The sequence below is a fragment of the Haemaphysalis longicornis genome, unplaced genomic scaffold (genome assembly GCF_048455015.1).
Source record: "Haemaphysalis longicornis isolate Haplotype H1 unplaced genomic scaffold, Haemaphysalis longicornis Haplotype H1 scaffold_2, whole genome shotgun sequence".
Taxonomy (NCBI): Eukaryota; Metazoa; Arthropoda; class Arachnida; order Ixodida; family Ixodidae; genus Haemaphysalis; species Haemaphysalis longicornis.
In genome coordinates this window covers 260,878,941-260,896,048 of record NW_027526295.1, presented here as the reverse complement: position 1 = coordinate 260,896,048, position 17,108 = coordinate 260,878,941, and the positions used below count along the sequence as shown (strand labels likewise).

Below are 17,108 nucleotides of genomic sequence, written 5' to 3'. Positions count from 1 at the left end.
CACTGCATGACCAGCGAATTTTCGCGGTGAGCTGGCTGTCCATTTTAACTAGGACGCTTGGTGCATCTCGACACAGTCCACCAGCAGTCGCAGTGTATACCAGTATACCTGCACAAGTGCCCCTCACTAATAATTGTTTGCAATGGGTGTACTAGATACCTAGCTGGAATTTTTCGTGCTTACAATCGGTTGTTCATTGTTCTCTAACTTTGGCTGGCCTTGCTGTTTACAATCACGATCTCACAGGAGAAAAGAATGGCCTCCAGCAGTCATGGAGTGCAACGTAAACCGAAGTGAATTCTAATTCGCGTTTTGACAGACACAATGTGGAGCGGGTAAGTTGGATCTGCAAAGAAGACCGCATCATTTTAAGCATTCACAAAATGGGATCTAGTGATTGGTGGGTTCAGGGGGCATGTTTTTCAAATGCGCAGCGTTCAAATGCATATACACAGCCCCACAGTCCGTCTATAACGCTTGATGCGTACTGTCGGCGCACGAGGAACGGATATCAATACAGTGAAATTTCATTTATATGTTTTTCACGGGAACCGGAAAATAAAACGAATTATCCGAAAATCGTATACTCCAAATAGGTTAAAAAAAGAAAATATGGATTCTCCGTCAGCAACTCTTTTATGGAGCAACATTGAAGTGACTACTCAATTTGTGCTGCCATTTATTCTTTTAAATGTCCAGGAGTAAATTCTTCCAATACGTACAAAGAGAAGCGAACGGTATTTGTTACTTTTGGAGACACTGCCTTGTACGAGAATTCGTGTCGTGCCGTAAATCGGTGAAGGCAGCCTCCGGATGCTTGAAAGTTTTGAATACCCAAGGCGAGCGCGATGTTGTCAACTGTTTCGCGTAGGACTGACCCGACGAAGTTCACTCCTGTCGATATAACTTCCTTTTACTCACGCGTCGCACCTCGCGCTTGTTTTACACCAGGTCCAGAAGCTTGCAGGTTCTTTAGAAGTTACTCTTGCTGACCGACAATAGTGTTGAGCGTTGACACTGGCGAAGCGAGCTAGCATGTCAATTCCAAGCGCATCCTTTTCGGGTTCTCTTCGAATTGGCGTACAATTTCCATTTCCGCCTTGCATTTCTTTGACCTTGTCACAAGTCTGGAAACACGGCCGCGCATAGAAACAAAGCAAAAAGAGAACAAATCGCTGCGCGGAAAGCACGGTCCATGGGGGAAGTCGGGAAGGGAAGTCGCGTCTGCCACGAGCACTGCGCGCTTCCTCCCTCGATTATGATACGATTTGCTACACGGCGGGGTGCATCTCCTGATTTATCGTCAGCCTTGCACGGAACGGCCGCGCATTGCAGCAATGTTCTTGCCGCAAAACCGGCGCTTCCGCTCCCTCGGCGTCTCTGCAACGTTCACGTCGTGGATTGTTGGAGTGCAGTTTGAGCGACTATACCGAAGAATAAACGTAAGATTACTAGAAATGTCGGTCGAGATCCGCTTTCGCGATCGTATTATCCAATTTTCGACAAAAATGTGATGGTAATAAACGCGTGAAAATGCATTATCTCCGAGGGACATTGGCCGGGAACGAAAATAAAAACGTATTAGGCCGAAAAACGTAATATGCCGAATCTTATCAACGAGATTCCACTGCAAACGGTTTCAGGGCCTTCACGTTTTCGTGACAAGTCGCTTACACTTCCCCCCAAAATTGTCGCCCTGCCAGAGCATAACGATACACTAGTGAAGCCCAGTTAGAGGGGCACGGTGTGTACCATGCACGAGGTCAGTCGGTCGGCTAGCCCGGCAAGAGGCCAAGTTTCTTTTATTCGCAAGATTTGGTGTTTTATAGGACCCTAATCGCTTGTCAGGCAGCAAGCGATGCTTTATTAACTGAGAAATTAAACATTTTAAACCAAAATTTCAATTCTCCTACTAAATTTCGCTTGTTTCGTGACGTCGCCAATGGCGTACACAGAGCAGGGCCCTAAAACAAGATATAGTATGCTGACCAGGTCTGCTATCTGCTACCCTTTCACAGAAGGCCGTTTGGTTATATTGTTTATCTCTCGCTTTCATAGATGGCGCTGCAATAGCGCTCAAGTACCAGTGTCCGCACTTTGATTCTGAAAGTTTTGACCGCACTTGTATACCTGCCGTATTTTGCAGCGAAGCTGTTAGCCTATAGTTGGACGGAAAATTTCGTGTCGTAAACAGAAAGTCCAGGCAAGACCCAGCAGTTCTCGCCTAAGACGCCAAGCGCATGCGTCAGGCTAATCAATCATAAGTTCAGTGTTCGTTATAAAAACCACAAAATAAGCGTCGAAACTGCCTTATGGATGACAAGGGGCCTGGGAACAATGGGACCCTTCCCCCCCCCCCCAACCCAATCATGTGTTCCTGATAAAGATTGTTCGCAGATTATGTTTGGCGGCTAGGCGGGACTAGTGTCACTAAATAGAGCAGTTATTGCCCAAGACGCCGACCGCATGCGCCTTCAGCAGGACTCAGCATACGCCGCCACAGGCTCTGAGCCGAGCGCAAGCGACAAGCCCGCCGAGACGACGACAAACATTTCATACCCTCCCACATCAGCATTTGCAGTGGTTTGCAACAGTTTCGCTGGCTATCCACTTTAGCAGGATGGTGACCATTTTTTTATTACGGTTGATAGCGACCGTTTCCTAAATAATAAGCTATGAATCGACAAACATGGTCTCGTAAGTGGCCGTGCCTTTTATGTCAGTTGGCCAGTGTTGTTTCAGACAAGCACAACGCGTCCGACAGCTGTGGGAGGCAGCGTCAGTCGGCAATGTGCCGCACTAACTTGCTCGATGTTTAAGTGTTCGTTCATAACCTTCATTGTTCACCCCACCACTCTTACTGATATAAAAAGAATATGCATTAGCTTTAAGCGCAAATAGCTCGTTTGGCAAGCTTACAAGCCATGCTTAACCTGCGTTTGCGTTTGCCAGCCCCAGCCAATCGCACAGGTGCCCATAATACGTCATTGGTTGTAGCACCGGAATTGAGCTAGTGGGTCGCATGGTCATTCGCCTTTTTCCTAATTACATAACTTATTTGAGCGAAGTTTGTGTTAAACGTGGTCGGTGCTATTCTAACGAGGCAATTTTTCAAATGAACTAAACTGGCATTCTGTCTTCATGGCCTCTTCGAAGAGCTCTCTCTTTCTCTCTCTCTCTACAAAGCCAAAGGGATAAACGTGGTCTTAGGGAGGTACACAATGAAGAGGCATAGGGGCTTTATACTTTAATCCGAGACTTCTTATATTTCTCCTGTAAATGTCTTCCAAGAAAAGCAAAGTTTGCGTTAAACGTGGTGTCGGTGCTATTTTAACGAGGCAATTTTTCGAATCAACCAAACTTGCATTCTCTTAAAACTTGGGATTTTCTTCGAAATTGGGGAAGCGAGACTCCTCAAGAGAGCCAACAATACTGCCGAAGAACATGCTGCATTATTTTGTTTTGTACCGAAGTTAAAAGCGTCTGAATTCACGGGTTCGAGACGCGTCTCCGCGCCGTGTGCTCAGCTATTGCTGCTACTTTTCTGGTATCGCGCTTCGATGAAGAAGCGTCTGTTCGCATTCTGCTACCACACCAGGGACTCTTTAAGGCTTTTTCCCTTCTGTAAGAGAAATCCGCGTTTTTAATCTTTTTATTTGCGATATTTCACTGAATAAGCGCTAGCATAGGTACGCCTGCGGCGAAGACCCCCCAAACAGCGCTCCTTTGCGGGAGTAACCTTTCTTTTAGCAAAAGCAAAGAACAAGGTAATGAAACCGAGTTTTCTTGGCGGGATGACTACCGTAACTGACCCCGTACCGGCTAAGTGAAGAGTCGGTTGTAATACCTTTACCTGGCATGTCCCTTCACTTTTACCTTTACCTGGCATATCCCAGGATTAGCCGCTGCTGGCATCATGGTTGTCCATGCGCAGAAGCTCGCCACCCTATTGCGTATCTCAATGGTCGGTATATCTGTACCCTCGGTGAAGACAGACGTCATTTCTTTGTTGGAGCGTGCCCAACTAGTGTCACCTGCGGAAACGAACCCGTCGTAGAGAGGCAGTGAGTTTTAAGTGCAGAGAACTTTATGGGCTCGCCTTGTCGTCGTAGCTCGCTAACGCTCGATACGACTGCCGGAATCAGGTGGCGCAGCGAGATAACGGACCCAAGTATAGAGCCTTCTGTTCCGGCGTCAGGGAGTCACGCTGAGGCTTCAAAACCACGCGGTTTAAATATAGTCATAACCGTTCAAACCTCGTGAACTGCGGGCGCTTGTAATACATCTCCCCGTTATTTAGCGCAAAGAAAACTGAAGGTACATTTCAGGCAAAATCTGTGTATGTTACCGGCAGGCCCCGCGTTCATTTAGTTAGGAACGCTCGTTGGGTTTGTCTTTGCGATAGTAAGCGAAAAAAGCGGCCGCGCAAGAAAGAAATGGCGCGTTCGAAATGACGCAGAAACACTCCAGCCGCGCAAGAAAAAAAATTGCGCATTCAAATTGACGCAGAAAGGCTCCAGCCACGCAAGAAAGAAATGGCGCGTTCGAATTGACGCAAAACAGCTCTAGCATACGAAATTAAAGCAAGCGCAAAAAGATCAGAACTCTCGCTAGCGCAGTTAGCAAGCGCAAAAAGATCAGAACTCTCGCTAGCGCAGTTTCAGCTAGGCAGGGGACGCGCGAGCACTGCGAAGGTGGGAAACTGCGAAGGTGGGCAGTAGTGAGCGGATAACGGCGCTGCAGCCCATCAGCCCATTATGGCGAATCACTGCTCTGCACTTCCGACAGCTTTCACATTGAGTGGAACGGCTTTATATTTTTACTATAGTTACCATTGCACCCACTAGTCATCACACCACCAAAAAAACTCTTTTCGTTATCCTGCTCTGTGTTTTGTGCTAAGAGGAAAGTCACTCCCTCAAAGGCTCGCTTTTTCGCGGGTCTTGGCTTCAGGCGTAGCTGTGCCAGCGCTTATTCAGTAAAACATCGCAAAAAAATATATTAAACGCAAATTTCTCTTTTAGAAGGACGTAAAAGGTCGAAAAGCCCCTGGTGTGGCCACAGAATGTGAACAGACGCTTTTTATCGAAACGCGATGCCAAAAAAGCAGCGGCAGCAGTGGAGCCCACGGCACGGAGACGCGTCTCGACCGCAGGATTTCAGCCACTTATAACTTCGGTACAAACAAAATGATGAAACCTGCTTCTCAGCAGTATTGTTGGCCTCCTTGAGGAGTCTCGTTTCCCCGATTTCGCAAAAAAAAAAAAAATCTAGAGCGGTTTCTATTTTGATTTTAAAAATTACACATTTTTAGAAATAAAGCACGGCAGTAAATATGTTTTGCGCGTATTTGTGTTTTTTATAGGCAAGCGATATTTTACAGATATGTTTGCACATATCTGGTCGACACTACTCATCGCTTACAAGTTTCTCACAATAGCAGATACAGAGCTAGGGGGCGTCAAAGTAAGCGACAATCTAGCGTCTGGCCCGATTTCATAATTTTTTTTCAAATTTTTTGTTGATAGGAGAACGCAAAATTTGTCTTGAACTGTTTGTAATTTTGGTGAAGTTTTTGTTTTAAAACAAATTTTAGTCAGAACCATGAAACCCTGACGTGCGCAAAGCCCCAAAGTTGGAGAAAACTGCAGCCACGGAAAAATGGCCCGCCATCCGCGCCACCTTTGCAAATTTTTATCTCGCGAAGTACGCACGCTAGAGGAAAACGGATTGCAGTGTGAAGCTATTCTCTGGCTTGCGCATAATTCGTAAAAACATGGGTGAAAACTCAAAGTGCGCGTGTACACGCATGTTCGTCCTCTCGTGTAATAATCACCCAAGGGTCCCCAACGTCGATATCAGACTTCTTATGTTGAACTAGAAAAATGTCTTCCTAGCTACGCAATTGCTTATGGTAGTAAAGCGAACTGAAAATGGGCTCAGTGTTTAGCATTTTATAGGGATATATGAGTTTATATGGATATCACACTGATTATGATATTCCCAGAATAATGACTCTCCAGGAGGATGAGCCAACTTTCAGGGCTCGGTGTCGTAGCCAGAAAAATATTTCGGGGGGGGGGGGGGGGGGGAGTGTTACATGCCACCGGGAAAAATAAAAGATAACAAAAACAATATATTAGTCATTCTATATTAACGACCAAACAGTATATTAGCCATTTTCTGCATGGATAAATTTTGGGAGGTGTTCTGGCGCCACCCCTTCGCCCCCCGCCCTTCCCCGTCCCTGCTCGGTGTATAGCAGAGCGACTTGCGCATTTAAACGCCGATTCCCAAGTGATATTTTTTTCGCGTTATCTCATTGCGCATCATTTGTTGCCCAGTGCAATCAAGATTCTCGCGAGGGCGGGTGCGTTAACTTTTCGCGTTAATTTTTCCGTCTCCTCCGTGCTCGGCAGGCATCGGTAGAGAGCGGCCCTAGAAGCTCAACTGCCACGGCTGCCACGCGGAAGTGAGGCGCACACCACGCTGTGCTGAGCCCTTCCGCAACACAGGCTCGGACAGTCGGCGAATGACGGTCTCGCTACCGGTAAGCGACTCCCTCCAGCCCCCGCACACCCGCTCTCTCTGTCAAAATCGCCCAGACGGGGCAAGACTCTACCCGCTGTTGCTCCGAAGGATGCGAAGCATATATGATTACGGGGTGGTGCAACGATAATTGGAACACTTTAAATTTTTTTTTTTCCTGAGCGAGCCTCCACTCTGTTCGCGCTCAAACTACACACGAAGGTCGCATTTTGTGGCATATTTTGTTTGACACCGGGTACAGCGACGGTACTTACCTGTTTATTCTGAAAATAAAGAAAAAAAACTTTTTTCGCCTCTGGGAAAATGGCGGCCGATTTGGACGTGCGAGCCAGCGCAAGCTCATCTTGAAACGATGGTGCCACCTGGGATATATGCAGAGCAAAACGCACATTTGGGATTCACGGTAGGGAGGAGCCAAATGGTGTAGCAAACGATCAGAAAATCTTTCGTCCGGAGCTTACGATGATCACAAATACTTGCACAACAGCTGATATCAATCATAATAAATATTCCCAGTGTTCATCGTTGCCAATAAACCGTGGATATGTTTCCTCACCTGCTTTCACATTTTCATTTGGCTCCTTCCTACCGTGAATCCCAAACATTCATTTTGCTCTGCATACCCCAGGTGGTTCCGTCGTTCCAAGATGAGCTTGCGCTGGTAGCACGTCCAAATCGGCCGCCATTTTCCCATAGACGAAAATCGTTTTTATTTATTTTTTTAGAATAAACAGGTAAGTATATACCATCGTTGTTCCCGGTGTCAAACAAAATAGACCACAAAATGCGACCTTCGTGTGAAGTTTGAGCTCGAGCAGAGTGGCGATTCGCTCAGGAAAATTTTTTAAAGTGTTCCAATTATCGTCGCACCACCATTCAATCACGTAAACAGTAGCCGCCGAAAGACGGCGTTAATTTAAGCTTTTATTCCAGTACTGGGCACTGCTACCAGCTGCCTAATTCCGTAAATCTTCCAAGCCCCAGTGCTGTGCGTAACCTACATGCCCTTAAAACGTCAGCGTGCACTGCAGCAGGAAACGCCGTTCTCAAAATGCGACTAAGACGATTGCGCACTTAACAAAATTTGCCACACTTAATGGCTATTTCTTGCCGGAAAGCCGTGAAAGGACATGTTGCTAGGATAGTTAGAAGTTACGCTATTTGCGCATACGTTAGCGCAAACAAAACGAAAACTATTTTTTACCGCGACCATGACAGCCCTACAATTTTAGATGATGACAATTTCAGCCTATGGCTTTGCAATTAAAAAAATGGCCGCGGTTTAGCTCAGCTAACCTTGGATATGCAAAGCAAGAGCTTGGCTCAGTCGGGTCGAGTCTTGGTTTCGCTTGGTTAACCTTTGATGTAGCTGTATTGCCGACCTCGGCTCAAAGCCGTTCGGTCCCGTGCAACGCTCACAGAAGGAGGCCCGGCCTCGCCTTCATTCGCGGCGAACGCAGTGCAAGATGAGTGACATCGTCCGAGGCGCTCCAGCGGCGCATGCGTGGGAGGCTGCGGGTTTGGTCGGTTGTCGATCAGCTTGACGGCCGCTCCGCCGCCGCCGCCGCGACGGGTGGTGGTGAAAACATTTATTGATCATTTGTTAGCCGAAGAGCAGCCTCTATGAGTGGGGTCCTCAGTCCAGGACTCCAATGGCGGACGCTATCCGGCGGGCGCGCTCGATCAGCCGTTGTTGGTCTTGCGGGGCAGTGCTGGACAGAGCAGCCTCCCAAGAGGAGAGGGTGGGGATGCGTATAGAGGTGAGCACGTCTGGTGGACGCGGACACTCCCATACAGAGTGGTAGAGGGTGGGAGTGGGGCTCTGGCAAGCCGGGCAGTTGTCAGCGTATTGGGTGGGGTAGAAGAGGTGTTTGTGGTGTAAGTTTGGGAACGTGTGTGTCTGGAGCTGCCGCCATGACGTGGCGTCGGCGCGGGATAGGGAGTGGTGGGGTGGAGGTAGTGTTTTTCTTTGTGTGCGGTAGTAGGCGAGTGTGAGTGTATAGTTGAGAGGTTCGTGGGATGGGATGATGGAAGCTGATGTCTTGGAGCCACCCCGGATCTGTCTGTCCGCTCCCTCTGACGCCCGGTGGGTCATTTCTCGGGCGAGCGCGTGTGCGTGCTCATTTCCAGGAAGGGAGGCATGGCCAGGGGTCCAGACGATACGGATGAAGGGAAGCTTGGATGGATCGGAGTGTCGAAGAATGTTGTTTGCTTGGATGGAGAGGATTCCAGAAGAATATGCCCGGCAGGCGGCTTGCGAGTCTGTTATAATTGCCCAGGTTTCGTCGTCGTCAGCTTCCGCGGGTCGAGCGGTGGTGATGTGGGACACAGCCAATGCTATGGCTGTTTCCTCGGCCACTCTGATGGAATCGGTGCGTACAGAGCAAGTTGTTTGCGCATTGCCAGCAACTGCAGAGGCCACTGCCACTTTAGCGTTGGAGTTGGCTGGATAACTGGCTGCGTCGGTGTAAATCACATGTGGGTCCTGTCCGTACCGGCGGGCTAGCGCTTCGACTCGGGCGCGGCGTCGGCCCTGGTTGGTTTCCGCGTGCATGTTCTTGGGGAGCGGGGCAACTTGTAAACGTGCACGAAGGACAGGGGCGAAAGCCACAGTGTTTGGTGGGAGAGGTGACGACGGCTCGGGGTATCCCAGGCTGGCGAGCACGTGACGACCGGTGCGGGTGGTGCTAAGGCGGATAAGCTCACCAGCTCGTTGTGCCTCAATAATTTCCTCTATCGTGTTGTGGACACCCAATTGAAGGAGACGTTGTGTAGAAGTGTAGGGGGGAAGTCCCAGGGCTGCTTTGATTCCCGTCCGTAAGGCAGTGTTGAGGCGCTGAAGTTCGGAGCGCAGCAAATTGGGAAAGGGGACGTGGTAGGCAAGGCGGCTGATGAGTAAGGAATGAACTATGCGGAGGGTGTCTGCTTCCTTGAGGCCGGCCCGTCTGTTGGAGATGCGATGGATCATGTGCGTGATTTGCGTGATTTGAGTTTTGAGGAGGTGAACTGTGTGCGTGGCGCGGCCGCTAGACTGTAGATGGAGTCCTATGATTCGGACTCGGGTGACGCACGGGATCAAATTACTGGTAAGGTAAACGGATATTTCTGGCTTGGTTACTGGTCGCATGCGGGGAGGCAACACAAGAAGGCCGGACTTCTCCGCTGCGCAAGACAGGCCCCCCAGATAGGCATAGTTCAGAACTACATCTGCTGCCTCTTGCAGGGCGTCCTGTATTTGGCCGTCCGATCCGCGTGTTGCCCACATGGTCACATCGTCCGCGTACAGCGCGTGGCGAAGCTCCGGAATTGCGTTGAGTAGAGGAGGCAGCTTAGCCATGGCCACATTGAAGAGTATCGGGGTTAGAACTGAGCCCTGGGGCGTTCCTCTTCCAGTCAGTTGAAAGGGTGGTGAGCGGTGCTCACCTAACCCTATGGTGGCTGTCCTATCAGCCAGAAAGGCTCTGACGTAATTGTATGTGCGTTCTCCACAATTTGATGATGCCAGATTGTCAAGAATGAGGTCGTGTGCGACGTTATCAAACGCACCTTTTAGGTCGAGTGTCAGGACGGCGCGTGTTTGGGCTCTGTTGGGATGATCCAGGATGTTGTGCTTGAGTTGGAGGAGCACGTCCTGTGTGGCCAGGTGGGAACGAAAACCGAACATTGTGTCGGGGAAAAAGTGGGTGGCTTCGAGATGTGGTTGCAGCCTAGCAAGAATTATATGTTCGAGAAGCTTGCCCAGACACGAAGTAAGTGAGATGGGGCGGAGGTTGCCAAATGAAAGAGGTTTGCCCGGTTTGGGTATCAGGATGATGTCTGCGTGCTTCCATTCCTGTGGTAGAGTGCCCTTGCGCCACGCATCGTTGTAGTAAGCCGTCAACTGGGTTATGGCGCGGTCGTCCAGGTTGCGAAGTAACTTATATTGGATGCCGTCCGCTCCCGGTGCAGTGCTTTTTGTGAGGTGTTGAAGGGCCGCTCTCACTTCTGCCTCTGTGATGTCAGCATCGAGCAGGACATTCGTGTCAGAGGTGTCTGGGTAAGGCCGATACTGGGGGCGGGGACCCACGCTGATTTAGCGCTGTTTCAGTGTAGCGAGAAGGGTATCTTTGTCAAGGTTTTCCCTGTGGAGTAATGTACGGATGGCTTTCGTGGTTTCTGTTTTGGTCTGCTTGGGGTCGAGGAGACTGCGTAGCAGCGACCATGTCTTTGCTGTTCCAAGTGTTCCTTGTAGCTGGTTGCAGAAATTTTGCCAGTTGGCCCGTGTCAACTCTGCTGCGTAGCGTTCGGCTTCGGCGGTGAGCAAGGCGATCCGTTTACGAAGTTTCCGATTGTGCCTTTGCCCTCGCCATCGTTTGCTGAGGCTACGGCGGGCATCCAAAATATGAAGAAGGTGGCTGTCCACGTCTGGCATGTGAGCTGTTGTTTGTACGGTTCTAGTAGTGTCTGCCAGATCACTTTGAATTTGTTTAATCCACTCTGGGAGGGAAGGAAGAGGCGATTGCTCGGGGTCTCCAGTAGTTGACGCAGGGTCAGTGTCGGGTGAGCTATCGCCACTCGGTTGGGCACGACGCTTGCGGAAGGCGACCCAGTCGGTGATTGCGACCGATCGGTTGGAAACCTTGGCGCCGAAGTCCGCTATCTCAGTGAAGAGGATGCAGTGATCACTGCCGAGTGTCTCCCCAAGGTTAGACCACCTGTGGTTGCTGAGGCCATGGGTTAGAGTGAGGTCCGGACATGTATCCCGTGTAACGCTGTTACCCATGCGAGTGGGCTGGCCAGGTTCTGTAAGAACCGTAAGATGGCACCTGGCTATTGTCAGGGCTAGCTTTCGTCCCTTGGGAGTTTCTGTCATGTAGCCCCAAGTAGGGTGGGAGCGGCCGCGATGTGAGCAGAACGACTTAAAACGGGGCCTTGTGCGCAGCGCCAACAGCGGGCCCGACGAACCACGCGATGCGCTTCGAGGGGTGCGTCGCCGGGGTTGTGTCTCGGGTCAAAATGTTAACTTGCGCATCCTCCGCGAAACCGCTGGACGAAAGTAGTATAGCTTTGGTTTAAAAGTAGCTGTATTAAACGTACGCTACCTGAGCTGTTCTACACTCTGAACGTATATCCGCACAATGAAGTGACGTGGCAACTTTCCAGCGGCAAGCCCTCGCTAAAGAAAGCAGCCCGTATCGTTGGCACGGCAAGGCGAAGCCCTCTTCGCTCGGCTGTATCATTGGCGGGCTCTGTGGAGCGGCCCTGTGCCAGATAGCCTTGTTTTTTTCGAAAGAGGCGAGGCTGTTCCCGTCAACATATTGCGTATGACGGCGCGCACACTGGACGGACGGACGGACGGACGGACGGACGGACGGACGCACGCCGCGAAACCGGCCTTTCGTCGTAGGTTGCATTTAAATCGCAATGTGTTTGCCTGGACACGGGTTGTTGACGCTTAACCTTACAGAGGACATGAACACGAAACGAAACCTGGATTAATTTGAAAAACTAGCCTTTGGTAACTAACTAACTCATTACATTCCGGCCGCGACAGTTTTATGAAAATAACGTTGAAATTTCGCGCTACGCGACGGCAGGAGTGACGCGGGGGAAAAACAAAGAAGATAGGGCCACCTCGATTAAGGGCAGCGCCTGCCAGGCGCTGCCCTTCAAGCTTACTGTGGCTTTGGCAAGCCTGTGACTTAGTACAGTTTTCCTGTTCCGTGTAATAAAAGTATTATTATTATTATTATTATTATTATTATTATTATTATTATTATTATTATTATTATTATTATTATTATTATTATTATTATTATTATTATTATTATTATTATTATTCCCGAACTGCACGGGGCGTGGTCTAGCGCTTGATTTTCGCATGCGTTTCTATGGGACCTTCGGTGCGAAGGCAGTCCTCGGACTGCCTACGGACCACCCAGGAGGACTGGTAAATCGAGGGGACCCATAGTTATGTGTGTCAAATGTACATTAGCGTTCAAACAATATGATCAAACGTAACTATCGCACAGTCTTGTTTCTTAGCGATGGCTTTGGTCCGCGGCCACCAATCGCACCGTGTAACGTCTTGAAGACTGCACCAGGCAATGGATGGTGAGCCGCTACTGCTTCGTCCGTCCTTCATATCTAGAATGTTTGTTCAAGTTTGGGATAATACTGGCATCGTGATTTTCGGCACAAAACCCGTCACTTTATTGAACTTTACTTGCGTTTTGTCTTCATGGAGCCTTTGATTGCAATCCCGGCCACACTGTGTCACTGTTTTTCCCCGCCTGATGATCGCGCGCGAAGGCTGTCGTCGCCACCACGAAGGTGCTGCTTCTCTGGTGGAGACCGCTCGCTGGTCCACGCAACGGGCATGTCCGGGGGGCCACCGCAGCCACCGCCGGATAAGGGGTCCGACAAATCGAGCGTCAGCAAGCTTCGCGCTGGCCCCAGCAGCCTCAGGCTAGGAGGAGGAGGAGGAGGAGGGGGAGGAGGAGGCGGAGCAGGAGGAGGAGCAGGGGCGCCCACGTCGACGTCATCAGCTCCCGCGGCCAGCACTTCCGCCCCCAGCGCTTACGATGGTGAGCGCCTCTCCGCACCCCTCGCGGTCTAAGCGGTCTTCGTTAGTACGACGCAGTTCGGCCTTTTAAAGACGATAGTCTTTCTTGGGCTACTTAAACCCAGAAATTTTGGTCTGTCTGTATGTCTGTATGCCTGTCTGTCTGTCTGTCTGTCTGTCTGTCTGTCTGTCACTCGATTCAGCCACCCGGCCAAAGTGAACGGAAGCCTGCGCAGTAGTCTTATATACTCACCAGCGAAATCTAAACACCTAAGTCCGGTTTATATGTTCATACTTGTCATCATTGTTGAACAAGAAAAAGACATTACACAAATATAAGGCAGAACATCAATACATACGGGATATTGGCAGTGTTCCTTTATTAAAAAAATAGTGGATGCTTGATTTTTGCGAAATGAAATACTACATCTACTGCAGAAAAAAAAAATTCCACTGTCACCTGCTGTCGCCCGCGTCACTATAGCATCTGGCGGCATTTTAAGAATTCAAGCGGCCACAGTTACGAAAGGTTTTACTTGATAGGTTTCACGTTCTGCTTGGAACGCACGTGGACTAGGGCAACGCGGTTCTATAAGCGTTGAAGTAGGGCGCTTCGATTCACACGTGTTTCCGCCGTACGGCAGCGCTGGCATCGAGGCACCCGGCCTGGAGCAGTGGAACGCGGTAAATGTACATTGGTTTGAGAAAACCTTTAGCCTGTTTACCTTGGGAGGAGCGCGATGCAAGAGGGACAACATTAGATGTAAGCGGGAAAGCGAAGGGAGGCATTTACTTGGCAAATGTCGGCAGAGACTATCGTCTTTTGTCGACATTTGCGACGGAAGGAGCAGATACGCGGCAAATTTTTGTTCACGGATGACGCAATCACCTTGGCTGGAAGGCAACTCCGCTAGCCGGACAACCCCAGTAGTCGGCTGGGTTTCTGGTTTTGACACGCGCGGCAGCATCTTGACGGCGCGTTGAAGAGAGTCGTGGCCGCTTGCAAGAAAAGCTTGCCATGCGTGTACTAATCACCTCGAGTAACTATGCTGGGCGAGGCTGCGTTATTGCAGGTGCCATATCTGCACTGTTTGAATGTGTACTGTTCCTGCGAAATGGAACACGGGGACGCTGTGCACCGGAGAAAACTTCTGGGGAGATTTCAGTCAGTGCGGAATAATAAATGGAGATGTGTGCCGCTTGTGTTTACATAAGCACGCTGACGACAGGGGCAAATTTTCAAGAAGCTGCTGCGAACAAACCGATTGAAGCCTCCGAAGAAAAGATCACTGTTTTTCTGCCACGATTCTTGCAAGAATAACAACCGCGACGGAAAATGGTGCCAACGGTAACCGCGAATAGAAGAGGTCCTTTAGCGGTCGACGACAGAGAATTAAGGATCAAAGCTTGCTAGGGCGCGTTAAAACAATCAACTCGCTAATTAGCGAGATAATTTTTGTAAAAAATGTCAAGCTATGCTAAACTAGAACGAAATTTGTTCTTTATTTAGACAGATTTCAGAACAAACCAGCCCTTTCATTTATTCCGGCCGCTTTTTTCTGTCATCTCTACACTTTGCATTGCAGTGGTAAGTATAGCGATAACAATTTAACGATAACCATCTTCTGCCAAAACATGCTGGTTTCGCCATTCCTCATAAACATTGCACTGTTATGTTCCTTTTGTGTTTGTTGCAGAGGCTTACGAAGAAGATACCGATATTGAATGTAAGTCGCCTAATGGCCGCAGCTGCTGGGGCCACGAACGATGTATTGACTGTTTGCTCCCAACCCAGTGCTTCTGAAATTACGTAAAACGGTGCTGCTTGGGGATTTATGTTGTTTACTTTGTTTAGAAACGTACAAAAAACATGTAGGCAGACCGGAAGATTACGCTGGCCTTAATCGAAAAGTGTGGCTCATTTTCTGCCAGGCACAGAGTATTATTGATTGTGAACATGAAAAAATCTGGAGGTAACGCGACAGTAAAGCGTTGAACAAATTCTCCACATTAACGCACACAGGAAGAGATTAGCTAATCGGCATGGCCTGCTGTACGGCCTACTATAGTTAGTCGTTAATCTGAAGTTTGTTAGTTCGATCTCGCCACCTAATTAGATCAAGTTTCGAAGTCCCGTTGGTGTATAAGGTTACATTTTTCATGAACAATTCAATATACCGCTTGCTTCGATGAAATTTGGGGTGGTCCTTCCAGGGTAGAATTAACGAGAATCGACCGTATGCACAGGAGTGGCTTGCATTTAGCGCGTATGAAAAATGTCATTCTGAGACCAGAGCGAAAGCTCTACTCCGCTTTGTCGCGCAAGGTCATTCATCACGTCGAAATGACCTTGAGCCTCCGGAGCGCAAGTGTGGTATGTGTTACGTCATGCCACGTGACCCTCCGCGAAGAGGCGTCGAAGCTGCGCTCGCTCGGAGCCTCGCTGCTGGGGAACCACGTGACTGTGTAGTTGTGCAACCGCTGCTTCTCCAGCGCTTGGTTGCTCAGCATCATGAATGGCGCGCCGCCGCTGGAGAGCAAGTGTGCCAGGTTTGGCGTCACGCCACTCCTCCGCCGCAGAAAGGCACTGCAGCTGCGATCATTCGGAGCGTAGCCGCTGCGGTACCACGTGACAAGGCAAGGGTTTAAAGGGACCCTGCAACACTTTCGATAAACGCTTTCACTCTTTCCTTCGCGTCTGGAAGCACTGCGAAAGCTATATAGTTATCGCCAGCACGGACCGGCACTGCGCGATTTGCTCATCGCAGCAGGTACGCCTTCCGTTTCTGCTTTGTCTCTGTGACATTTATTTTTGAAGTTGCTATCGAATGCTTTCATTTCTGCAACTGAAGGAAAACTGGCCAACAGCCGTTACATGGCCTTAATGATGTAATTCGAGCGGTCGAAGAACGCCAAGACCGGGAAAGAGCGAAAAATATTTCGAGCGACTCAGTTATCTGAAGGGCATCCAGCAATAATTTTTGGCTGAACTTACTTTGCGACCCCTTCATCTAAGTACTGGGTGTGTTGGGTGACTACGTTCTGCAAGCATTTAAGATTTCAAAAAGATTTGAAAAAAAAGTGTTGCAGGGTCCCTTTAACGGCTGCTTCGCCGGTGCTCGGTCGCTCAGTCTTGCCACGGATGGCATGCTGCGGCCAGAGTGCAAGTGTGGCAATAAGTGTGACCCAACTTTCATGAAACACTGTGTTCATAGTCATTGCAAGAACAAGCCGAACGAACCGTTACCTCGCGATAAGTAGGTTTACAAAAGTTAAAACTCACCAGCTTTTATGTAGAGGTTGCTCGAAATCGTCTGTTAGAAATCTATCATTTCTGGTCACGCACTATGCCAACTCTCCGAGCTGCACATTTCGCTCCTGTGCTCATGTCGCCTTGGGGTAAATTGAGTCCATTTACGATCGTTTTGTTTGTCCCCTTTCAACGAGCCCCTTTGCCTCTTGTGTCAGGCTCGATGGAGGGCCAGAAGAGCGTCTTCTCTCACCTGCTGTCCCAAGTGTACATTGGCATGGACCTGACCAAAGTCACCCTGCCCACTTTCATCCTGGAACGCCGCTCCCTGCTCGAGATGTACGCTGACTTCTTCGCCCACCCGGAACTTTTCGTGAGGTAACTGCCCGCGCTCTGTTGGCCGCCAGATGCTGAGGCCGTGGGCGTTCCACGGGACCTCGCAGCTGAAGCTCACAACGATGGCGCTATTCTCGCAGCATCGTGGACCGGCGGGACGCCAAGGAGCGCATGGTGGAGGTGGTGCGCTGGTACCTGTCCGCCTTCCACGCTGGTCGCAAGAGCGCCGTAGCCAAGAAGCCCTACAACCCCATCCTGGGCGAGATCTTCCGCTGCTACTGGAGGATTGGTGACAAGCCGGGTGTCAGTGCACCCTCTTTTAGGGGATATATTTTGTCAGTGGCTCTGTCAGCCGGGATTGACTTTGAGTCGAGGGTCAAGCTACGCGCTGTCGATTGTGCGGCAAAGCTATTTAGGACAAACAACTGT

General features: G+C 49.7%; 1 protein-coding gene across 1 annotated transcript in view; it reads left to right on the top strand.

Moving 5' to 3' along the window:
- The window catches only part of LOC144167763 (oxysterol-binding protein-related protein 9-like), a 46,075-nt gene that overhangs the window by 11,850 nt on the left and 17,117 nt on the right, over positions 1–17,108 (top strand). Inside the window, exons 3-6 of the mRNA XM_077696944.1 lie at positions 6,420–6,550; positions 12,841–13,115; positions 16,562–16,721; positions 16,820–16,982. Of these exons, the coding sequence (XP_077553070.1) occupies positions 12,908–13,115; positions 16,562–16,721; positions 16,820–16,982 (531 nt within the window). The 5' untranslated portion in view covers positions 6,420–6,550; positions 12,841–12,907. The remainder of the gene's footprint in view (positions 1–6,419; positions 6,551–12,840; positions 13,116–16,561; positions 16,722–16,819; positions 16,983–17,108) is intronic.